General features: G+C 38.2%; 2 protein-coding genes across 2 annotated transcripts in view; one reads left to right on the top strand and one right to left on the bottom strand.

Moving 5' to 3' along the window:
• The first annotated feature begins 1,542 nt into the window (after positions 1-1,542).
• On the top strand, positions 1,543-9,613 carry LOC107094465 (POU domain, class 3, transcription factor 2-like). The gene is made up of 2 exons (XM_015390061.1): positions 1,543-1,573; positions 6,935-9,613. Exons 1-2 carry the CDS (start codon positions 1,558-1,560, stop codon positions 8,356-8,358), a joined length of 1,440 nt encoding a protein of 479 aa, XP_015245547.1. The 5' UTR covers positions 1,543-1,557; the 3' UTR covers positions 8,359-9,613.
• Positions 9,614-14,330: 4,717 nt separating this feature from the next.
• The window catches only part of faxc (failed axon connections homolog), a 13,541-nt gene continuing 1,684 nt past the window's right edge, over positions 14,331-26,187 (bottom strand). The window contains exons 2-6 of the mRNA XM_015390113.1: positions 22,725-22,860; positions 22,328-22,524; positions 21,788-22,005; positions 21,303-21,419; positions 14,331-18,415 (exon numbers count right to left, since the gene is read on the bottom strand). Of these exons, the coding sequence (XP_015245599.1) occupies positions 18,084-18,415; positions 21,303-21,419; positions 21,788-22,005; positions 22,328-22,524; positions 22,725-22,860 (1,000 nt within the window). The 3' untranslated portion in view covers positions 14,331-18,083. The remainder of the gene's footprint in view (positions 18,416-21,302; positions 21,420-21,787; positions 22,006-22,327; positions 22,525-22,724; positions 22,861-26,187) is intronic.

Genomic DNA, 26,187 nt, shown 5'->3' with positions numbered 1-26,187 from the left:
CTAAAGAGAGCAAATAACCTTTTTCCATTTTTCTCAATTGCAAACCACCCCAATGGAAGCTGTGGGTCTTTACAGGTAGAAGGGAACCAGCAGAACCACATCATCCATAAAAAGCAGCATTTGCTTGTGCTGTTGTAGATTGTACACCCAATAATCTTTGCAGCTCCTCCAGAGTTTGGGTTTTAAATAAATGCATCCATTTGGCGTTGGCAACCGAATATAATCCATAATGAAATACACTGGTTCTGATGTGACCATGTTGGTAGCTATTTGGGTCTTAATTTACTATCTAGTTAGTAACTTCTCTCTGTAGCAACTGGCTCTGCTACTGTGCTTACACTGCCTTTCACAGAAACTGTAGAGAAAAAAAATATCTTTACTTTTATTGTATCTTTTATTTTTAAATAACAGCTTCTTACATCTCCATGTGCAAAGTTGCAGCTGCATTAGGGTTGTTTGGTTGTTTTATCCTACAACCTCCACAAGGGGGGGACTGCAGCCTTAGCAACTTCAATATTTTGTACATTAAAGCTTTTAGTGTTTGTAGGGCTTCAATATTGGTGTATTTTTCACTCCTGCTGTTTCATAGCAACAAATCCTTCATTAGGAAATACCAGCATTTCAGTAATCTTAAAGAGTTTATCTAACTTAAGAATTATATTACATATGTATTCTGTCTTCTTTTTGAAGAGTTTTGGGGGTTATTTTGTTCAGGTTTGCAGGATATATTTGCTGCAATTCTTCCACCATTTAATTGTCAACAATATTATCAATATTTCTACAAGGTTCCATATCTTCTCAAACTAAAAGCTAAAGTTTAAAAATTCAGCACCGCATTACCATGTATTCAATTGCACATCGCACTGTTATAACCTTGATGTTCTCCACTTTCCCTCTCAAATTTGAAGTAGAATTCTTTAAAATGGAGAGATGTTTATCATCATCAAAGCATAATTTGCAATTTACCACAATGGAACTTGTCCTTTTCACCCACAAAATTATTTGACATTGTAAAAGTCGTTTTCTGCCACAGTAATATTAGAGTCTTGACAGTATTTTATCATGTCTAGTACAAAATCTAGAGATGTTTCAAATAATTAAGGCATTAAAAAGCCAGTTTGGGAAAAAGAAATTACAAACTTCAACCTAAAGCTGTATTCATATGAGTTATTCTAGTTGCATAAAAGATTGTTTAAAACACAGATTTTGTTTTTCTGGGAAACCTACAGTTTAGATAACTCCTACCAGAGCCTTAACAAATAGTGGCCATGCGATTTGAAAAAGTTGCATTCCATTACCAAGTGAACAGCCAATGAGAACAGATTCCTCCAAAGCCAAACATCACTGAGCAGTTTTTGAGGTTTGTATGGAGCTGAATAGTTCAGAGCACAGATGGAGCTGAACACTGGAGGTTGGGGGGGACTCCAGAGGGAGAGGGTATAGATTGGGATTATGGGGGCGCATGAGGGAAAGGCTCTTCACTGTGTTTTCCATTCAACCTAAGTCCTCTAAGACCTCCTTATCTCTTCTGAGAGCACCAAACTGAGATCTGATCTAATGCCAAGTGCCACAAGTGAGTGTGTGCGAGTGAGGCACAGCACTTTGATGAGAGCCTGCTGGGGATGAGGATGTGTTTCTGGATAATGAACAAGTTCAGAGTCTGTGTGTGCGTATGAGAGTTAACATTTAAGGATGGTAAATTAGTCTTCTGGTTTATATGTTCCCCTGTATGTGTGCCCTATGTCTGTGCACTCTGCCTCCTTGCTGAAGGGCTGTTTGGAGTATTTTGTGCAGGTTTTGCTCTGGGGGGGAGGAGGGGTTTTGGGGTCTCGCATTCAGATGTAATTAGCCCAGACAAAGGCTTGGTTAAAGCTGGAATCCTCCAAGCTCCCTCTTCCTTTGATTGTGAGGGCCAGCTGTGGAGGAATGGCCATTATCTCCCTGTGTCCAGCAGTATAAAGAAGCCCCCTCCTTTCTGCCCCAGTTACCCCCGGTGTTAGGGTTCCCACAGGGGGAGGGACATGAAAGGGTCACATATTGGTCTGGAGAAATGGCTGGTTCACTCACATAAACTTATTTATCTCAGATTTGAATCATGCAGGGAGTTTTTTTCTAATCAGCACAAAGAGCAGGTGACACTTTTTTACAGAGGAGCAACAAATAGAAACAACTTTTCACATCCGAATTATTTTTTTATTTTTATTTTTTATCTTATTCTATTCTTTTTACCTCTTTTATTTCCCCCAAACCATTAGATGCCTCCTTCTATAGATGTTTACAATTACTCTGTTCTTTTTAAATCATAAATATCTCCTTCAGAATCGAGTCTGCACATTGGGACACTTACACCCATTATTCTTGGAAACAAATTTAATTTTTACAGCTATGGGGCCACATAATTACTGTTAATTTAATGCTCAGAATCTTCATCGTTAACCCTCGCTCTAGAATAGACGCAGGCAAACTGAGGCAGCATGTGTGTGAACCTGCTGAGCCATACCCAGCAGCCTTTGACTGAATTAACAGCGACCCCTTCGACTTGTAAGAACAGACCTCGCATCATTTATGCATTATTAAGTTCTGTAATTGGGCAGCCAGTAGTTTGCATATTAGTCTATTAGAGTAATATGTTTTGCCTGTATCAACACACGGCTTGCCAAAACCCCTGGTGACACATTTAGTAATTCTCGGAATCGTGCCCCCGATCATAAACTGCTGTTCTTTGGATCCTATTAAATCTACGTCTAGTTTAAGTCTCTGAACCCCAGGTTTATTCATTCACACTCACTGATTAACCAATCAATACACAGCAACTGACAAAAGTATTCACTGTCCTTGTACTTTTTACTCTTTTTCAGGTAGCAACCAATATCTGTGATGTTTTACTGGGCTTTTTCTGTGAAAGAAAAAAACACATAAAGGGGTATGCTTAGGGGCAGCAGTTTGTATCACTGCTGCCTTCAAGCAGTGAGGTCCTGGCCTTTCTGCATAGAGTTTTCATGTACTAACTGTAGATGTTAGAATTCTATCTTGATAAATCGGCTTCCTCTCACAGCCCCCAAAACATGACAATTCATTTCTTTAAACTGCACCTTGTGAGCATTGATGTATGTCTACCCTGCAATGGATGGGTGTACCAGGGTGTTTTATTTGCTCATAGACTGGTGGAGATGTGCACTTGCCCTCTTGACCTTGACAGTTAAGTGGCATAAGAAGCATGGACAGGAATGCTAGTGAAGCAGGGAAAATGACAGATTGCTTCTTAAGCTTTTTGAAACAAAATCTATAACTTGTTGCATGTTATTCTGAACAATTGTTTTCTCCAGTTCCAGCACAAGCTTTTTGAGCGTTGACTCTAAAGTTTTTTCAAATATTGAGACTAAAATCTTGGCCAAATCTTGTGTAAAAAAATAGCTCAAGCTTAGTAAAACTGGAAGGAGAGTGTTTGTGAATATCAGTTTGTATGTTTTGCTAAAGTCTTAACTGGATAAAGGTTTGGACTTTGACTGGACCATTTTCATATAAAATCGCTTGTCAAACTATACTTGTTATTCTCTGTTACATAACCTCAACTTATTTTTTTTGCAGCAAGGATTGCCCTGTTTTCTAGCCGCATTCTTTAGCATTAACCAGCTGCCTTGCACTGAAGTGAAACTTCCCCACAGCATAAAGCTGCCACCACTATGTTTAATCATTGGAATATTGTTTTTTTGTTGTTGTTGTTGTTTTTTTTCTCAAGACCATCTTAAATGTTACTTTATCATCATACATAATGTGTTAGATGTAAGTCAAAAGGTCCATCTAATCTGGTCAAAAAACATTTAAAAATGATAGATATATGTAGGACCATGTCTTATACAAGTAGATGTCATGTGAACAAATTATTCACCTGACTGTTCGATCTCTGCTGTCCCTCCTGAGATTAAAGCTATTACCACCAGAGGCAGTAGGTTTTAGCTGCAGATGTAAACCTGTTAGGTTTTGGGAGTTTCTATTTTCTTCACATGCTAATTTATTTATTCTTTTTTTTTTTTTTTTTATCCCTGTGTTGTTCTACATCAAACTAATGAAATCACATAACCTGTTGTAAATAGGTTTAGAGATACCCTGGGGACTCAGCAGTTGTATCATTATTTATGTATTCATTTATTAATAATTTTTTTTATTTGTTTATGCATCACCATTAGATGATGATGATGATGATGATGATGATGATGATGATGATGATGATGATTATTTTATTATTATTATTATTATTATTATTATTATTATTATTATTATTATTATTATTATTATTATTATTATTATTATTATTATTAATATCCCTCAACTAATTAAAAGAATTGATACAGCCCAGCCAGAGCTTGATTGAAGCGATTGAAACTTCTTTCCAGCACAAGTTGGATCAATATAGTGTGGTATTTAGAAAGTCTTTTTTTCAGGTGTAGTCAGTCCGTTGCTGTTCCTACTGGTAAAAATTGATGAAACTGTGTTAAAGAAAGGCATGGTTTAAGCTGATGTATTAAATAATCTGTTTATTGCTTGTTCTGTTTATCAGAAAATATTTTTTTGAAACCTTTTAAACATGTGTCAAAGCTAAATCTCTGCTGCTCTGCCACTAAAACTGCCACACACATGCAAAGCTACATATGCAGATATTTGCTTTAGGAAGATTGGAGGTAGTTAAAACATTCTCATTATTTATTTTTTGTGATAATGCATTTAAAATCTGCAACAAATGTTTTACGCACATCTGGTATTACATTGTGAGGCTTTGGTTATCTGCAATCCAAAAAATTGCGTGTTTAAGACAATTTAGGCCTGTGGAAGCATTATCATGGTTTTATATGACAGCATACAGGCAATATGAAGTCAATATAACCTAGAATATATACATATAATATCTTTGAAAACGTATACCTTAACCTACCTTAAAAATATTCATTCTATAACTTTTACACATTATATTTTAAAGCCACAAACTCCATCTATATTAGTTATATGGTATGCGATAAACCAAATCAAAGTAGAGAATAGGTCTGAATAATAATAATAATAATAATAATGATAATAATAAAATACATTTAAAACATATATGCCAACAAACATTTGGGAGGTGTGAACTGCGATTGTATTTAGCCCAGTTTACTCCGATACTCCTAAATAAAAATGAGTGCCTGTAGAGCTACTGCTCACTCACATCAGATCATAGAAACTGAGACGATCATCACACTTGAATCACAATGGCTCTCATAAGTTTTCATCTTCACCAAATTGAAGTCTTTTCTTGTTGCTGTTTTTCAGATTGCCATGCATTTAGCTCTAGATTTTCATCTCTGCCCAATTCCTCTGTTCTCCCTGCAGGAAACCACAATGAATGCACAATGTTGCCCCACCTCGTTTCATAACAGGGATGCTGCACTTGGGCTGATGTGTGTTGGTGTTCTTCTGTACCTTGCATAGCAATTTACAAGATTTACCTCAAAGTCTGGCATTGCTGCAGTGTTTCCCACACATTTTAACCTCAAGCATATTCCTTTTTGTTGCTGTGGTTTCTAATAGATCATATCAGAGTCCTTTAAAAAGAAAACATTTAAAATATTTTAATAGAAATTTATAGAAAATCTACCTTCCATGCGTTAAACATGGATCAAGTTTAAAAACTACATTTTAAAAATACCCTTTTTTTTTTAGAATAGAATAGAATAGAATAGAATAGAATAGAATAGAATAGAATAGAATAGAATAGAATAGAATAGAATAGAATAGAACATCCCTTTATTTTACCTCAATGGGGAAATTCTGGTGTTTACAGGAGAAAAAAAATTGTTACACAAATGTGGACCTTAGAACGAGTATAAGAAAAGCATACTAGTAAAGAGTTAAAACAAATGAAATACTGTACTGTAAGGTGTTTTAACAATATAAATACTTTGCACCAGGAGAATAAATAACCAATATATAGCTATTTTTACAGTAACAGATATTTGAAAATAGCAGCAACATCAGAGATGTTAAGATTGACAGCAGCAGGTTATTTAACTAAGACAGAAACTGTGCAAAATGTAAGAACTTAGTAAGGTTGTTGGGAACAATGGCGGTTATAGAGTATTTTCTGATAGTGAATGTCTGCCTGTAGAAGGTTATGTTATTTGGATAATTACTAAACGTAGAATCTGCAAAGTTATTCAGTTTACAGAAGCTGGTATGAAAATATGTGTTACTTTTCTAAAGAAGATCTCGGGTATTTGGTTCATTAACCATGTCGTAACAATTGAAGCCCCCCTATGGTGGTCAGAGGTTTTTAGAAGAAAAGCAACCCCCCACACCCCACCCCAATTCCTGTGTGTGCATCCATATCCAAAGTTTACCCAACAAGCAGGTGGGTGGGGGCTCGGCGCACTAAGGGATCCATTCTTGCAGCCTCCTCTCTGTTTGGCCCCTCAGCTGCCCTCTCTGATCGCCACCCCTTCCCTTGCATTATTTGTCCCCAATGCCCGAGCGAAGGGCGCAAAAGAAGCAGCGAATTGCAGCTGTGACGTGGCGTCGTTGATCCATTCACCGCATTCGCCATGGCAACGGGGCAGGAGCTGGAGGCACGCGATCCCTATCCCACTTTCTCCTTCTCTCTTTGGACAGCGTCCTGAGGGCAGAGAGGCAGCTGGGAGTTCTTCCTCTTGATCACTGCAATCTATTTGCTTTCAAATCCCTTCATTTATTGGTTTGATCAGAGTTAGGTTTGTTTTGCACAAATAATACATATTTGGAAGGTCTGAAACTTTTACGCTTCGTTTTTACGCATGAAACCAACAAATATAGCCCACTGACCCAGATAAAGAATACAATGGTATTTTTTTAAGTCCAACATTTAGCCATATTTTCCGTGTTTAAACAAAGTTTCTCCATTTCCACTTTGTTCACTAACATGCTGCAGGACTGATCGCATTGTTGGCCAGACTGATTGGGGTTTCAACACAATCTCCCGTGACCAATGAGCGGGGTGCTGTCAGGGGTAACCACATCTGTCAGGCGTTCTCGGCCAATAAAGAGCGGAGCGAGGCGGACCACAGGTGCGCGCCTCTGCGTCCCCTTGGCACAGCGCCCGGGAGATGCTGGAGAGAGACGACTATAGTTGCCCTGTGGCGCAAAGAGAGTTCCTGTCAGAGGCAGCTTCCCTCTTTAACTCCGGCTATCACTCTGGCTCCGAGAGAGTTTATGGCGACCGCAGCGTCCAACCACTACAGCGTCCTCACCACCCCCAGCAGCGCGCCGCCGCCGCCGCACTCGGAGTCCGGGAGCATGCAGCAGGCGGCAGCGTACAGGGACGCGCACACCCTGCTCCAGAACGACTACGGCTCGCTACCGGGCGGTGGGCATCCGCTCAGCCACGCGCACCAGTGGATCACAGCGCTCTCTCACGGTGACAGTGGGCCACCGTGGCCGTCCAGTCCCCTCCGAGAGCAGGACGTGAAGCCCATCCTGCACGACAGTGACCGAGATGAGCTGCAGAACTCCACCAGCCTGCAGCAACAGCGACACCCTCACCTAGCGCACCAACAGGCGCATCACGACGCCAGAGCATGGCGAAACACTACGGCTACGACGCACATCACCGGCATGGCGACATCTGAGGGACAGAGCCTGGTGTACTCCCAGTCCGGCTTTGGTTTGATGCCGGGGGGAGAGCAAGGAGGGATGCATCACCACCCCCTGCGGGACGAAGACCACCACAGCCACAGCCCGCACCTCAGTGAGCACGGGGGCGGCCCCGGGGCCCACCACCACCAGCAGCACGGGGGCCATCAGGACCAGTCGGACGAGGACACGCCGACCTCGGATGAGCTGGAGCAGTTCGCCAAGCAGTTCAAGCAGCGGCGGATCAAGCTGGGCTTCACCCAGGCGGACGTGGGGCTGGCCCTGGGGACTCTCTACGGGAACGTCTTCTCTCAGACCACCATCTGCAGGTTCGAGGCGCTCCAGCTCAGCTTCAAGAACATGTGCAAACTCAAACCGCTGCTGAACAAGTGGCTGGAGGAGGCGGACTCCACGTCAGGGAGCCCCACCAGCCTGGATAAGATCGCAGCGCAGGGGAGGAAAAGAAAAAAGCGGACCTCTATCGAGGTGGGCGTCAAGGGCGCTCTGGAGAGCCATTTTCTGAAATGCCCCAAACCCGGAGCGGCTGAGATCAACTCCCTGGCGGACAGCCTGCAGCTAGAGAAGGAGGTGGTGAGGGTCTGGTTCTGTAACCGGCGGCAGAAGGAGAAGAGAATGACTCCAGCAGGGGGACAGATACCAGGAGGGGAGGACATGTACGGGGACACCCCTCCTCACCACGGAGGACAGACTCCTGTGCAGTGACCCCTGTTTAGTGTTCTCACTTTTATTTTGGGAGAAAACAAGCCTTTGAAGGAGGCGGCTTCTTATTTGTCAAATTCAGCTGGAACTGGACTTCAGCCAGTTTTAAGTGTTGGACGTACGCAGGGATGCAGAGTGGCACCCCGGTGCTAAAAAACACTCAGCAGAGATGCGTAGAATGGCTTCACGCCAGGCAGAATGAGCAAGTGTGGGCTAACCAAAATGGGGAAGAAAAATAAAACAGGGGGGGAGAAAAAAAAAAAAAGGCAACGACATTTTCTGCAATTTTCCAGCAACACAGGAGGAAAACTATAGGAACAGGCTGCAGTGGTAAATAAACGCCATCTTTCCATCATAACAAAAGCGACAGGGATCCTGCAGCTTTTGGCAAAAGGCTGAAATGGAAAACACCTGCTGTAGCCCAAAATACAGGCCACACACTTTATTATTATTACTATTATTATAATTTATGGATATTATTTGTCTATATTCTATGAATTAATAATCAAAACAATAATGATAATTATATAATAAACAAAAATAATAGTAATGGCAATAACAATTATAATAGTAATAATAATAATAGTAGTAATAAAGTGTGTGATTGTTTCATTTATCTGCTTCCGTTTACACTGTGTTCTTTACTGTCGGTTATATTTGTACTTTTCCCAAAACGCTGTGATGAAACAGACCGAGACTGTCCGACTGGAGAATTCAAAGCAATCAGGTTTATTTTAGCCTTTCTCTCTTTAAAAACGAAAAAGGTGGTAATGGGTGAGAGATCCTGGTATGGACTCACCTATTCACTGAGAAAAACCTGTTGGTTTTTTTGTTTGTTTGTTTGTTTTTTAAGTATATATCCTTACTTTGTTAACTGTATATCTGTTTTTGTTTTTTGTTTTTCCATGTCAAACTGTGCCAAAGCACAAACACAGACACGTGTTCTTGTGCCACCTTAATCCTGTGATTATGATCTAATATGTGAGACATTTCTGTGGGGATCTTCTCCAGAAGTTAGAGATCAAATCTCTGACGCAGATTCATTGAAATCTTGTAGGTCAGAAACTCAAATACAGTTGAGGAATTTTGATGATTGCAGATAAATTATTAGGGAATTTTTAATTAATAGAAATACGAATTTCGAATTCCATTTTGTTGCAAATCAACTGAAAAATCGCAATATTTAAAATATTAACTTGTAACACCAAATAATTATTTTTATTGTTTTTATTGGACTTATAGTAAAAAAAAAAAACACCAAAAATTAAATAAATAAGAATGGAAATTAAGACCCAGAATGTTAAGAGTAGTAAACCTGTAATCCTTCACCCGAGTTTGAGTTTCTGATTCTAAAAGAATGGGGGTTTGAGAAAAAAATAAATAAAACCAAAATAAAAATGTATCGACCTGAAATCTGTGATTCAGCAAAAGGGGAATGAAACCAACAAGTGCACAATTTCTATCTGCTTTTTTGTCATTAAATCTTATTGGTTTTCTACAATCCTATAGTCTTATTCTATATTTATTGAGCTTCAAGAGAAATAAAGAGGGGGCAATGCTGGCAAAGGGATGTTATTTATTTTTTATCGGTCCTTTCCTTTTTTGCATTTTAATTACGGACTTTATCGCTTCGTCTCGGTAGCTGGAAGTGTCCTTCAGCTGCTTGCAGATGTGCGCACTGATACTACTGTGAGGAGAGATAGCCAGATTCAATCACCTACGTATGAAATACACTCCACTGGGTTAGAATAAATTGAAAACGATTCGACAGTGATGCATTTTATGCTTCCTACAAAGTAAAAAATATATATATATAATAATAATAATAAAAAAAAAAACTTTAGTAACGATTGTTGATATGTGCGTTTTCAAAGCCACGGGCCTTTAAGAGATTAGGTGCCATCAGATCAGGACAGTCAGCAGATCATCAGTGACTGTCATGGTCAGCAGAAGGTTACTCAAAGTATATTTTATATTCTTTAACAATCACATCTTACTTTATTTGCTTTAAATCTTAAATTAAAAGACTCAAACGTTTTTGTATACTGTTAATGTTTATGAGCATAGTTCAGGTGCAGATGTGCCTTAGGGTGACGTCATTTAACGTTGAAATATCGCGAGGAATTGTTTTGGGTTTTGTTTTTTTGTGTGGGGAGGTTACATCTTCGGATTGAATTGATGAGACCTTAGCCCGATTTGTATTTTTTTTCGTGATTTTGTGCCTCACTTGGTTTTAGAAAAATATCAAGTAAAAAAAGAAATTTATATATTTTTTTTATTGATTTTAATTTCCATTTTTTAACTCATCCTTAATTATTTATATTGCGTTTTATCAAACAAACAGTGTGTTTATAATGCGGTTGGGTCCAAAAAAAAAAAAAAAACACTTTAAAGCAGCACGCTGGTGCCATCTAGTGGTCAAATTCCAGAACAACTCTGGCATAAATAAAAGTGTACATCATCCTTTAGAGTTCAATGTGAGGTTAATGTCCATTTGAATGTATCCATTTAATTAATTAATTTATACATTTAATTCTTCATCCATTCATACTTAACAGCAAAATAGCAAGAGAACTCTGGACTGTAAAAATATTCTTGAGGAACAACCTTACTTCTTTCATTACCTCTCACAGTAAGGAGTGTAAGTTACTAAAAAAAATCATTAATGAAGAATTACAGCACATGGAAAAAATTAGGGGATATCATTTCTTCAACACTTTTAGGGCTTTCATTTAGAATTTTACCTGAGATGTTTAGACTCAAACTGTTTAGTAATGGGCTTGTAGTGGTACTATTCTACAACACATGCTTCAAAATAAGATGTGATGTAATTTGAAAGGTTTGCTTTTGTAAATCGGCTCAAAGGATGTACCTTTTGTCATAGGTCATGGTTATCCATTCCAAAACTAGATCATAAATGTATAAAGCAGCCATAAAAAAGAAAAATGAACCTTACTTTAATGAATGACCATGCCCTGCATTGTGTAACGGTTACTATTTTTTGCACATATCACTGAACCGCTGCTGTATGGCATGGAGGTGATCAGACTGTGGTTGTGACGAGGTGTTCAGGGAGCATGGAAAGCTTCGATAGCAGCCTTTAGCTCATCTACACTCCTTGCTGTGGTGTTTCTAATCTTCCTCTTGTTAATACCCGTAGATTCACTCTAGGGGCTCATGTCAGGGCCAGTTTGCAGGCCTATAGAGCATAATGATATCATGGACATTGCATCAGATACTTGTACCTTGGCAATGTGGGCTGCATCCAAATCCTACTGGACATTCAAATGTGCATCTCAAGAAAACCTGTCTGCAGAATAAAGCATGCTATGCTTTAAAATGTCCTGGTAGTCAGCTGTTCTCTCTCACTGGATAAAACACAGTTAACGAAAACGACCGTCTTTCTTCAATCTTCTCCCAGATCCTGAGGCTTTAAGAAGAGGATTTTATGCCACTGTGAAACAGTTCAGTTGTTTTTCTCTTCAGCCCACCTCAGGAGCCTCTGTTGATGTCCAGGAGTGACCTTACATAGGGGATGCAACAGTTGTTTCCCAGGATCATAGATATGTCTGTGTCTGGAGGTTCATGAAGCCTTAACATCAGTTGCAATAATTTAATTTTCTATCGTTTGAAATCAACATCTGGCCATAAGGAGGAATCTCAAAGAGACAATTTCCAGGATGATAAAGGGTCAGGTATGGCTTTATTTGCACAGCTTATGGTTGTAAAACTGCAGCGTTCCTGCAATGATAGCAGACTGGAGACCCTCTATTTTTTCTAATTACAGTAGCTGCAGCTCTCTCTGAACAGCCAGTTTATTTTGCACTTTGAGGGTTTGTTTAACCTTCTTTTGGATGCTGGAAAAATTTCAGCAGTCATGAATGCAAAGGCCATTATTTCACACCTCTGTGTATTTTTTTTTTTTTTTCTTATTTGTCTTAATGATGGAGTTATACAAGAAATATAATATATATATAAACATTCTATTGTTTCAAATTGCCAAATACTAACAAAGGACATTGAAAGATTTTGATTAGATAAACAAAGCTTTGGTGAGGTACTATGGCAGTGAAGTTTGTACCAAACCACCTGCTCTATTGAAATTTGCAGTAAATTATGTCAAATAAATTCACTTTAATTTACTCAGCAAACACTAAAGAGCACCTAAAAATCCAAAACTGTGTTGTTTTAGTTACCAGCATTCTCTACAAATCTTTTTTTTATGTTCTAAAGAAAAGGAATATGTAATTGACTATTTTATTCGAAAATCTGACCAAACCATGATAAAAGAGGGAAAAATATTAAAGAAGACATGTTTTTTTTTTTCCGCTGTGTTTCTTTGTGTGAGGGTGTCTGTATCTTCCGAGGCAGGTCTGAATTCAGCTCTCTGGAGGACCCCGCTGCCTGAATCCTGCCTTATCATCCAACGACCATCTGCCCTCCTCCCGGCCCTCATGCTCCTACAGGCATCTTCTGCATTATTCATACTTAACACACACACACACACACACACACACACACACACACACACACACACACACACACACCTACTCCTCAGTGCACACAAGGTCTCTGCGTATCACACACACAGCTGCCACCTCCCTCTATAGATCCCATCTGAACAGAGATCCTCTGGTATTGTTGTCAGTCCTTGATTGTTTCCTCTTGTCATGTGTGAAGCGGTCCTTGTTGGGGTTTTTGCACAATAGCTGCAGAAAAATGATGAGCCAGAAACATCAAATATCATTCATCTGCTCGTTGCTGTTTTTCTCTTCCTCATTCTTGTGCCTGCACAACTTCTTCTTGCCCTTACGGGGCTCCTTTTTTCTGTTTCTCTTGGGCTCAAGCTTAAATATAGGGACAAAGAGTTAATCCTTCAGGACTTTTTAGCAGCACTCAGTCGGCAAACAGAAAGCAGCAAAACTAAAGGAAAGAAATATATCTTGCCTTGAAAAATAGTTTTTCTCCTTGCAATTTTTTTAATCACATCTAAAATTTCCAGATCATCAAACACATTTTATATAAGACAATATGAGCTTTAGTCAAACCAATCCAGTGTTGTGTGAAAAAGTAAATAAAGGTAATGGCACATCAATTTAATCATGTCCAATCTTTGAATAGACAACTCCAAAACCCTACTTTTTTCGCTGGTGTTTTAGTCTTGAAGGGATGCTTGCTGACATGTTTTGGATCATTGTCTTCCTTCATAATCCAGCCGTACTTGAACGAGTTTACAAACATTGCTTGTGCTTTTCTAGTTAAACAAATAGATTGTGATTTATCTATTATGATAGTTAACTCGGATAAAGATTAAATAAAGCATTCTCATACCATAACACTGCCATCACCAGGTTTGAATGCTATGATGTTGTTGCTTGAGTCGCTGTAAGAGTCTTGCTTTCTCTCAAGGCTTGGGGATTAGTGAGATGTCTTTGTTAGGAAACATGAGAGGGCAGTTTATGTTTGTGTCAAAGGTGGTTTTGGTCTTGCAATCTGTTGATTTTTTTGTTTTTTGCCCAGTCCCTTTCTGATTATTATTTCATGAACAATGACCTTAACTGAGACCTTTCAATTCAGTTTATTAATATGGCGCCAATTCACCGCACGTCATCTCAAAGCACAATCAAATCATACAGACAGATCGGTTAAAAGCTGCTTGCACTGAGTTTGTGATGTTGCAGGATCTGCTCCTCCTGGATGAGCATGTAGCAACAATAGACGTTAGTTTACATTGTGTCATCATTACATCTACAGCAATCCCTCAGACTGAGCATGCATGCAGCCACAGGGATAAGGAAAAACTGTTCGTGTGTGTGTGTGTGTGTGTATTTAAATAGCTTATTTATTGCTTAGAAACTGCCTTTTTTATTCATTCATATCATAATAGTTTAATGTAAAATCTTCTTTGAAAAGCTGAAACACTTTGTAGTAAAAAAAAAAAACATGATTTTTTTAATAAGTGGACAAAAACAGATGATCAACATAAAACTGCTGGCAGCAGTGATCTACTCATTATTTTTAGGGGTGTTTGTTGTTTTGTTTTTGCCACAAGTGGTGCTGCCTGAAATATTACTAACTAACAAGTCAGTAAATAACAAGGAGACACGCTACAGGGGGAGAAATATCACAGCTATATTTAATGAAAATTTGAAATGAATCAATTTTCATTCAGACGTTTATCGCTAGTTGTGGTACATTCAGAAAATCGTACACAGCGTCTTTTTTCTCAGTTTTAATTTAATTTCTTTATCACTCTCTTATTTACAGCCAGGTGATTACTTCATAATTCTGTTTCACAAACAACAAGAGACGATGTCAAGCAGCATCTAGAGTCTACAAGCAGAAAATGTTTGGGGGAGCAACCAAACTACCTGATTTTTAAACCCCAAAGTTGAGCAAGTGTTTCTGGAGTTTGGTCCAGTAGCTGGGAGGAGTTTGAGCGTTTTTTTCAACATTTACAGACGATTACCTGGAAATGGAGATGAACATGCATAGAAAAATGTGGTGAATCTGAAAATGATTGCTCAGTCTGTTTTTTAGGTGTGCAGGGATTAAGAGCAAGCGACCTTATTGCACGGATACACAGCTCAGTTATTCTGAGTGTCACATGTAAACAGTTCATGTGTCAACAAATATGAGCATATAAACAAAAACAAATAATTTAATTGAATAAACCAGCAAGGGTAAAAAATAAAAAAACTCATATAGATATATTTAACGTATAAAACTATATACTGTATAAATATAATTAAAGCATACACTGGCACAGCTGTAAACAATGACACAAACCTGAACTTAGTAGAGACAAAAGGCAACATCATGCAGGCAAGGAATATCAAAACAACATAAAAACATCAGTTCTTTTTTGTTAGTTTCAGATTTTTTACATAACTAAAAACTCAGCTGTTATGATCTCACTCACACACAAACTCTTGAAGGCATCACTCTGAGCCTCTTACTCTCTTTCTTTGATTTTAGTCCAAAATTTCTGCCCCTCTATGATTATGCCAGAAACCTTTTCACATTTTGTCATGTTATATCCACACACCGCAGTGACATATCAGGATTTGAAGTCATGGAACAACAAAAAGTTGTCAGATGAAAGGAAAATGACATGATGTTTCACAAATTAATACCGGCAAGGTGTGAATTTGTATTCATCCCTTTACACGGACACCCATAAATAAACTCCAGTGCATCTAACTGCCTTCAATGCCTGCTAATTAATCAGTGTGTAATTAAATCTCATTATTAAATCAGCTGTTTTGTGAAGGCCTCAGAGGTTTGTTAGACAACATTAGTATAAAACCCATAAGCCTTGCTTTAAAAGCTGGAGTTATTTTGCAAAGAAGGGTGAAAATAACTATCTCAATCTCTGGATGAAGGCATAGAAACAGCTTCAAAAGACTCACAGCTGGTGGCTGCAGCACAAGGTGGTTAAACTTTTTTTTTTTTTTTTTAACTCAAAGGGGGTGAATACAAACGCACATCTCCTGAAGCTGAAGTTATGTGTTACCATTCAAACCCACAAAGCAGCAAAAACAAGGAGACTCCATCTGCAACATCAGATAGAAGCGTTATAGTTTCCATCTTAAGCAGCCTTTCAGACGCTGCAGCTGATGCACAGATGAACTCTACACTTGATAGCACATATTTAAAACAAAAGCACTAACAGCAAGAAAGAAAGAAAGAAAGAAAAGGGCTACAACCTCAGACATGGAGGGATAAGCTGCAGATTTTAATTCAAAAGCTACGAATTCATCTCTTCTTTATAGATTGTTTGATTCGCTCCTAATGGATGACTCCTACAAATGTGTGTCTTAGATTTCTCTTTGACTCAAAGCTTTAGTTCTTGTGGATAAAGTAAATATTAATAATCAAATTTCCTAAAGTTTCTAACTGATGTTAATTTTGCTAGAGGAAAATCTATCATCTTTCAACCTGGTGTTTATCCACTTTTTTTTTAGGTTGGTGAAGATTTTCAGTTATCCAGGTCATAGTCATTCCAAAAAAGTAAAAAACACAAAAAAAACAATGGACTTTGTTTCCAAGTTTGAAGACGTTTCATTTCCCATCCAGGAAGCTTTTCAAATTCAAAGAAGCTTGTTTAGACTTTACTGAAAGTCTTTAAATATCTGTTTTTAGCTCATCCCTATATCTGAGAAGCTTTTACAGTATATTCATCTAAAAGCTCTTCACGAATCACGTTCTTTGTTCCGAAATACTTTTTGATATCACTTAGCCTTTTTTATTTTTCATAGATTCCAAGGATTCAGAGGGAAATTGCACCGAACTATCTTTTTGACAGACTGGAAACAAAGCACTCATTTAAATCCTCTCTGCAGTGCTCAGGATTGCTGGATATCTAATTGGAAATTCTAGATTTTATCTTGATATTTTAACATTTGACAGTGACTGAGAGCGAAGATTGACTTTTGAGTTTGTTTTAATTATCTAAATGTTACACAAATTGTAGTGCACCACAGTGCTTAAGTGGAGGGGTTAAGGGGTATTCCACAGTTAAGTTAACTTTAAGTGTTTTTATGGCATGGACTCTTAGATCAGCTCTCTTTTTTCATCTTAACTCTTTGTGATCATCTTATAAGGATAAATCACTGCAAAAAGCTGTTGTTAGATACTCGAACGACGAATAAATTATGTACACTTCTAAACATAACTCTAGTTAGTGGACCATTTATCATGTTTATCCAGAAATAAAAAGAATAAAATGAAATTTTAATTTAATTCATTTAAAGGTGTGGAATCCTTGAAAATAGTTTTATTTGCCTGCATGAATAAATTAGGAGGACTAAAAAAGGTCAAAAATCAACAGACTAAAAATGAGTTTTAAGACATCTGTTGATCAAAACCACTTTGAAGCATAACATAAAATTCAGACTCCTTGGAATAAACATAAATAAAAATTATAGTGGCTCAAAACCTTTGGAAAAATGTCAGTAACATTCTATGATTCATCATTTAACTGGAGGCCTTGCATATGGCCTGATCCCTGCTGTGAAAGCAGATGAACACAGGACTGAAGTTCTCGCATATCTTTTTGCTGATCCAGGACCAGCATGAACAGATTGAAGAGGAAAGACACTTACAGTATTTACATTATATAACAGAGGGAGTAAGATTTTCTTTAGATTATCTATACACTCTATCAGCTTAATATAATTCCATATTTTATCAATTATTCTACTCTGATTCTTATAAATATTTACACTGAACAGTTGTGATTCAGTCTGGGCTAGCTGTAGGTGTTGATGTAATTTCACCCTAAGGGGTTAAAGGATCAGTCAGTGAAAAAACACTCACACGCTTGAATGGTGGAGCACGAAGCTACAAGGAAACACTGGGCGTGCACAGAGGTAGCTGCCATGGATGAAGCACATGGAAAAGGGTTTTGGCTGCACATGATGTAGAGCACATGGAGGAGTTTCTCAGCAGCAGCAGCGTCATTTACTCCTTTTTAGAGTTTCAACCTCCTCCTAATTATAATTCCTTCAGGTTCTTGACTACTTTCTTCTTTTAATCGCCAGTATGCTGGACACTGATCTTTCCTCCACTGGAATTTGCAGGTTAGCCCCTTTCTGTTCCCTAGATCTGTACCAACACAACTAATCCCCATCATCTCTCTTATCTGTTTAAAGAGGCATGGGTAAGATGTAGCTTCCCCCTGTGGTGTGCGTACTTATGAGTGTGAGCCACACAGATGTGTTTCATCAACACTTGAGCTGATCGATTTCAGAGCACTCGGTGTCCATGTCAGAGTCGTAAAGAGAGTGGCCCGTCGGGTCGCTTACAGGCGATGGGGGCTCCTGAGGAGTGGGGGTGTGCGAAAGGTGGGAAAGATGGGAAAGTTGCGAAGAATGGGAGTAAATAGTCTCTTGGGAAGTGTCTGTGCGAGAGTAGAGGCCCAGGTCTGGGAGTTTAGAAGGCGTGTCGCTCATCTCTGTGGTGAGGTCGTATCGGAAATCCTCCAGGTCCACGAACCACTCGGGCCAGAAGCGCCGGCGGATGCGGTCACAGTACATGGCCAGGTTGATAAGCTCGCCTGCAAGGGACAAAACTTTTAGTTTTGGTTACAGTGACATAAGTCATTGATTTAAAATGTTTCCTTCGAGAACTGTTTGATGGAAAACTGCACTTTGTTTTACCAACTGAATGTCTTACGGTCAGAATGAAGAGCAGTGTTACATCCCCAAAGTGGGAGTTATTTTGTTTTGCATGGAAGGAATGCCTTGTTCTGTTTTAGGCTCCGCCTCTTCCAGGATTGGGTGCTGCTTCCTGGGTCTCAGTCCAATCAGCAATCAGCTGCACACCATTTAACGAATGTGAAGCTGCACTTCAGGGACCTCTAGGCCATATTTCCCCAATACACACCGTTTGTTGTCATACTGTACATCTCTTTAATGCTTCTTTGTACAATTCTCCTTTCAACATGTGTAAACTGCTTTGGTGGGGGAGAGCTTTCTTGTTTAACCCTAATTTTCTCCTGTTTATGTGCTTCTCATGAAGGTTATTTTGGGGGTTTTTTTTGGAGTTAGGTAAGGTATCTGTTATTTTTCTTTCAGGGCTGTCTTGTCTTTTATGATGGCCCGAGCTTTCTTTGAAGCTGTTACCAGTTTGAACAGAAAATAAATGTGGCAAACCTCTTTAAATGTCCTTTCGACTCTTCCATTCAATGTCTGAATTTATGTTGGTTTCTGAAAACCTTTTTTTTCTCTCTAAATTCACAATCACGCTAAACTTCCTTATAAAAACATAAAAACAACTGGTTCTTATAAAACCTGGCTTCTGAACCTTCAGCTCTGGCATGTATTTCCCCCAGACCCAGCCAGGGAATGTTACAAGCAGTTTAAGGACATTAAAGGCACCGTGTTTTTACTGTAGGTCCTAGCAACAAAGTTTACAAATTTTTTTTTGGCAGATTTTACATAAGGATTTAATTGCTAAAAAAATGAATCAAATAAATTCACTACAATACAAAACGACCTTTTTTGCCGATGTGACGTGTGAAATTTCCAAGCGGCAATTTCTATTTTCATGAGGAGAAGAGAAACACCATAGCATAATGCTGCCACCACCATGTTTCAATGTGTGCATACTCTGTTGTTCAGTGTTGAAATAGAACTGGATGTACCTTTTAGAAATGTATCCCTAAAAATGAAGTTTGGTTTTTCTGACAATCAGATATTTTACCTTTTTTTTTATTATATCCAAACATTTCTTTGTAAGAAAAGCTTTCAGCTACAGAGATGTCTATATAGAATAAGAATTTAGGAAATTATTGCTAATAACGAACTGTATTTTAAAAATACCTGTTGCTCCCTTAATTTTGTATGAAAATAATTTTTTTTATATAATATCACCATTGCTGCTTTAATTGCAATTAAGGACTGTCTATATTTGCCAAAGAACTATGGAAATATAACCTTGTGGATTTTTTGTGCTCTTTCATGTCTGAAATATTAATATAGTACAATCTTTTTAATCCTGTGTAAACTACACAGCTAATGTTATACAGCAGCTAAAACATGACAATTAGCAAAATCATGTAAAATCAAGAAAGAAAGTTGAATTTTATTCTGATTCATTACAATTGATCACAACCAGGAATGGAAACACACTGAATGGTCAAAAAAAATTTGAAATTATTGGTTAATAAAACAAGTTTTTTCATTTTCTATTTTGGTTCTGTACTAGACTGGTTCTTCTTCTAATGATTTGTCAATCACATAAAGGTTTTTACACTATTTATCAGGGCCTCTTTGTTATGCAACACAAATAAAAGGATGTGTAGCGACTTGTGAGTTACAATAATACACTGTAATTATCCAACACAGACAATAAACCATAACAATGAGATGAACTCATTATGGTGACACATGTACACACCATAGCTAGTGGCTCTCTGATACTATATTTGCTAATCGCTTGTGTAAATTGTTGACAGAGTTTAAATTTGCCCACCATTAGTGTGCTTAGTGTGGCATCGTTTCTCTTCAGCAGCGGAGTACAAAGCGTGATGAAAAAGATGGAACAATCATCAGCTGCCACCTTCCTTTTCTTACTCTGGATAGTCTGAAATATCCATAAAAGTGTATTTTGTATTTTTTAGGTTAATTCGCATCCATCACATAAACAGCTGCTCCTTTTGCACTGTAGGAGCAAAGAAAGCAGAGCAGACTGAAATCAGCTACCTTTGATGGGCCAGCAGGTAATGAACAATAACGCTACTGCATTAACCTTTTATTGAAGCACTGGATGTTTGGCAACTTTCAGCTTAGAAATTAAATTACTCCTATTCTACTCTTGGAGAAAAAATAAATCTATTATCATTGCTCATATGGTCAGGAAGGTGTTTCTGGAATGTTCTGACGTATTAGTTGAAGTTTTTCTAACTTTGTTGTGCAATTGAGGTGCAACCATTAATTGATTCATTAACTTATTCAGTAGTTTAATGTATTTTAGGGCTGCAACTAATGATTATTTTGCAAATCGATTAATCTGTCGATTATTTTTTCGATTAATTAATTCATAATCGGATAGCCAAAAGTTCCTTAAAGAAGGTTTTTCTACAAAATTAAACCAGGTGAAACTCAATCTTTTCCACTTCAGGAGTTCTGCATAGAGCAGATTGACACATGAAAACATTTTTTTTAATCTTAAATGGAAAATTTCTTTTTTTTTTTTTTTACAATTTTTGTATAATTGCTGCTCTAAATGGGTTGCTCTGTCAGCTAAAGGCACGTTATAGAGTCTTGATTAATCGATAGTTGACAATTCTTCAATAATTGATTAATCACGATTAATCCGATTAATTGTTTGCAGCTCTAATGTATTCAATAATACGAAAAAGGATTTTGATTCCCTTAATTCTGTGATACATTTCTTTTGCATACAGTACAGTTTGATTTGACCTTTTCTGGTAAGCTCACCTTTAATAAGTTGTTCTGGTCGTGATCCTGGTAAAGTCCACATGGCTGGAGCCAGGTGACCAAACACTGTAGCATCTACTGCTGAAAGTTTGGAGCCCATAATGTATTTCTTATCTCCTAAGTGGGAACACATAAGTGGAAACATTAGTTTCATCACAAAAATAGCAACAAAATTGTGAAAGACTCTAAATAATTTTGGGTGTTTTATCTAAAGGTTTGCAGCTGTGGTGATGCTCACAAAACATGGATTCTGACAGGGACTCTGGATCACATCCTGTCATGATAAATGCACTAAAACATTTGACCGCAAATATAAAAAATATCACTAGAGGTCAGTGTTGAGCGGTTTAAATGAGGCTGCTAAGCGCTTCCATTAGAGAAACAATAATTTATTTACACACAAAGAACCACAGGCTTTTAAACAAAGGAAAGTTCACACAAGTAAAGTTCTTTTTCACTAGATGTGATCTGATGACTAAACTTACCTAGAAGGGTAGCCAGGGTGCGCATGTCCTTCTCCATCAGGCCGTAAACCTCCTCCTTGGAGAAGCGTCCAATCCCGTGGCCGTACATCTCTCTCTTAACGATCCCACCCGTCAGGTGACTCAGAATCCACTTGAGCAGGTCGCTCAGTGGTCCGCTCACCGACAGCATCTTCTGAGTCTCCTCCAGGTTGTCCACCCACTGACAGTAAGCCAAAGTCCTTGGACACAAACATTTGTTGAGACACAAGATGAAATCAATCTCCTTCTGTCTTTGTGGCAAAAATTTAAGAAACACCTTTTTGTTCTTTGGACATTAAATCCAACTTCAGTGCTTCAATGCATATGGAAATTTTTAACTTTTTCACTTTAAAAGCAGAAACTTAAGCATTAAGAGTTTATATGAGTTCTCATAACTTAAAAGGATACTGAAAAATAAAAGAAGAAAGCCATATGCAGGTCAATTGCAATGTGTCACAAGATGTATGGAAAAATGTCCAACTATTAAATTTAATTATGTGTTTTCCTACAGTCAGAACTCACCAATAAAAATGTTCTTCTACCATTTTGGTGATGGCACGGGACAAGGCCCTCTCCTGTAAGGTAAGGCTCTTGTTCAAGCTCACGCCTAGCTTCTCCTCTAGAAACTCCATGATGAATTCGGTTCCATAAACCTGCTCATTATTGTACTCAATCCACGGCATCTTTCCCTGTGGCGAAAGCTTCCCGTCAAAGTAGTTCTGGAGGAGAAATAACAGGAATCAGGAGGATAAAAAGTGAAGAGTTAAAAAAGCAGGTGGGATTTAGTAAAACTATTTTTTGCCTGATTAAAGACGGGAAGATCTGACGGTGGTGCTATATGGGGATCCAGGGCTGCTAAGTCTGAGCTGAATCAAGGTTATTGTTCCTGTTTCTGAATGATCATTACCTAAGATCATACCTGGTAAGGCAGGTCAGCCATACGGAGGTAGGTCTCCAGCTTAAGGCAGAAAGGAGACAGTGAAGGGGCTCCAGATTTTGGCCGGGAGAACTGATGGAGAATAATGGCATCTTTAGAGCTCAGCTCCTCTTCTTTTCTATGAGAAGAAAAACAGGGAATGAGTTGATAGACCCAGTATGAGCTGAGGGGATAAATCAAACCCTCCCAATATGTCCCAACTAAACACTTTGATTTAGGCTCCGAACTTTTAACTTCATAGAAAAATGCCCAGTACTTTACGAATGTTTTAACAACCGTTAACTGCCCTTTTTTTTTTCTTTTGTATTGAAATTTGATTTATTCTCTGGTTTTTGTTGGGGTTTGACTGCATTTCTCACATTGTCTTTTTTTTTTCTTTTACTGATGATAACAGGATTTGCATGACTAAAAAACAAGAAAATAAGACAAGACCACTAGCTCATGTAAACCAGTGTACAACCATCGTGTATTTAAAAACAGGTTAAAGTTCATGCGAGCAACATTGTTTAGAATCAGGTTTTCTGTTGTGTATCGAGACAAATCACTCCTTTCTCTTAAGTTTCTAAACCTCTTTATGTCTAATTGGCACATAGTTGAGAGTTAAGTTTTTAAATGTAGAAAACATCATTAATTTGTCAGCAACAAATATCTCTCAAGTCACAAAGACCAGCATAAAACACAGAGTAACAACTGACTGAAACCATGTTGATACAAGTAACCTCAATGGAAGCAGAAAAGAACATAATTTCTACTGGTAAACTTTATTTCATAAGTCATATTTCAGGTTTTGTGGTGGTTCAACAACTGTAACATCTATTATTGAACAAAAAACATTATGCATGCTAAGATTAAAAAACTAAAAAAACATCTACATAATCATGCACCAGGAGTGGGCCTTTAGATCAATACTGATAAAGAGTCATAGCTTTTGTAAAAGCTTAAAATTAGCAGGCATTTTGCACTAATAAAATAGAGAGGAAATGGTCATTAAATGTGTTAAATCTAAGTATCTTTCACAGCAGTGTAAGTTCAGTACATAATTGACAGTAAAAGAAGATGATGATTCAGTCAGTTCATTTGGATGGGATTAAACTGATTTCAGATAATAAAGTCAAAAATCTTGGTTGTATTTTTGATCAGGACCTGTCATTTAAATCCCATTTCAAAGAGGTTTCTAGAAATTCCTTCGTTCATCATGGAATATTGAAAAAAAAAATTGAAAAATCCTGTACAGGGGTGATGCTGAGAAACTAGTCCCTGCACCTCAATGGTAGATATTGTAATTCTTTACTATCAGGAAGTCCACAAACTGTAGTTAAAAGCCTTCAGCTGATCCAAAATGCTGCAGCCAGAGTTCTGATGGAAATTAAAAATAGAGATCATATCTCTCCTATCCTGGCTTCTCTTTATTGGCTTCCTGTTAAATCCAGAATAGATCCATCTTATATCAGAGATCTGATTGTTCCTTATCACCCTAACAGAGCACTTCGCTCTCAATCTGCAGGTTTACTAGTGGTTCCTAGAATTTCTAAAAGTAGAATGGGAGGCAGGTCTTTAAGTTATGAGGCTCCTCTCTTGTGGAACCCCCACCACTTTTAGCCTGTGAGGAAGACACCATGTATACTTTTAAGGCAGAGCTTAAAACTTTCCTATTTGATAAAGCTTACAGTTAAAAACAGAGTGATATTTTCTTAGTCACTGGGTGAGTAGAGATGTTGTTGGAGGTAGAGTGTTATAAAAGCCCGATCCGCCGGGGAGAATTTCAGTCCGGACAGATGTTTCTCCTTGGCTCTACCTTGGCCCTATTTTAGATTTACCTTTCAGATACCTCATCTAAAATAGTAAGGTTATCCTGAGCCATTTCTGTATTTATGCCTCTATATGTTAAGGCTGCTGGATCACAAAGGGTCCATTTTTCCACATCCTATCTCCATTCTCCCTCCCTCAATATTGATCAAGTTACACTCGTAATTTTATGCTCTTTTTTTTCTCATTATAGTAGCTTCATCTGGTCTGTTCCTGTTCAGCTGTGACTCCATCCTGGATACTGAAACATCTCCTGTTTATAGAAGTAGGAGCGTGTCCTGTTTCCAGTGTAGTTCTGTTTACTGTGGCCACATTAATTAGCTTGGAGCTGGTCTGTCTGGCTGTGTGTTTCCTGGACCGGGCCACCAGTGGAGCTAGTTATTATTTCCCTTTTGCATATCTGCTTCTTTTTCTATCTCTGCTTCTGTCTCCTTGAACCCCAGACAAATTCATCAATTTATTCAAACAGACCACATTTGAATATTATTCTACACACTTTTAATCAGAGGGGAACTAAAAAGATTTCTATAAGTCTATACAACCCACTGGGTTATAAAAGTTTCTGTCTCCCTTTGGGTTTTATTATGTTTCTGTTGGGGATGAAGCTATGATGTCACTGTAGCACAAAGCCAAAAAAACATGTGCATGAGTCATGTAGGATTGTACAGCTCATCTTGGTGCGGCTGAGTAAACAAACCTTGCAGCTAAGTGTCTATCAGCCCATGCTGAAGTACAGTCACTCAAACATAAAGCCTTCCCTAATGATAATCTACATATCATATCCTTTTTATGAAGGCACTTAATAAAGAGAAACACGCCTACAAATGGGCATGCTGCAGAACCACAGACTATCCACAGAGAAAAGGTGCTGAAGTGCTTAAAAGCACCAAACAGCTTCTGAGGAGCTGTCTTTCTAAATGTGGTGCTGAAAGGATGTCCAACCCCAAGCAAACCAGTTTTTCTTTAACAAGATCAACTATAAGAGCCTTTTGTCATCTGAAACAAAAACCTGTGAGATGGTAACATGATACTGAGCCCACAGAGAGGCAGAGAGAGCTGCAGTGTTTGCCATCACACCTGAATGAACAGCTTGATCCTATGCTATCAGCCAACCCCATCTAGGGCAGTATTGGATATTAAATAAGTACAATTACATTAATCAGAATAATACAAATTCTTAAATTAGGTCTTTGCATTAATTGAAAATTATAAATATTTTGTAGGGTAGGTCAGCATTAAATACTGCTTAATTGATGAGGGGAGGGGGAAAACTGAGAATGAGTAAATGATGCTGATATATGATTTTCTTCAGTGAATACTAGCACCAATTGAAGATGGATTATCTGACTGATCTTAATAGACCTTCTGTATTTTTTTTAACAAGATGCAAAATGTTAAATCTTGTGATATTTGGGGTGTTGCTCCAGATGCTCTTCCTGACCGTTTTCAATAATTAATTCCACTTGATATGGTTTACAGGTTTCAGGATGAAGAAGGCCATGCAAGGTTTCAGACAGGGGCCAATGGGGGCCAATGCCCCTGTATATCACGTCCTGGCCCCTTGTTATGTCCCTTGTACTGAAGACATAATACTCAAAGAAATTCTAATGATCATATGTGCTGGAACAGACATTGTTAC

Source organism: Cyprinodon variegatus, unplaced genomic scaffold, assembly GCF_000732505.1.
Source record: "Cyprinodon variegatus isolate N-32 unplaced genomic scaffold, C_variegatus-1.0 Scaffold485, whole genome shotgun sequence".
NCBI classification, from domain to species: domain Eukaryota; kingdom Metazoa; phylum Chordata; class Actinopteri; order Cyprinodontiformes; family Cyprinodontidae; genus Cyprinodon; species Cyprinodon variegatus.
The sequence above is the reverse complement of the archived record's forward strand: the minus strand, read 5'-3'. Positions and strand labels throughout refer to the sequence as shown.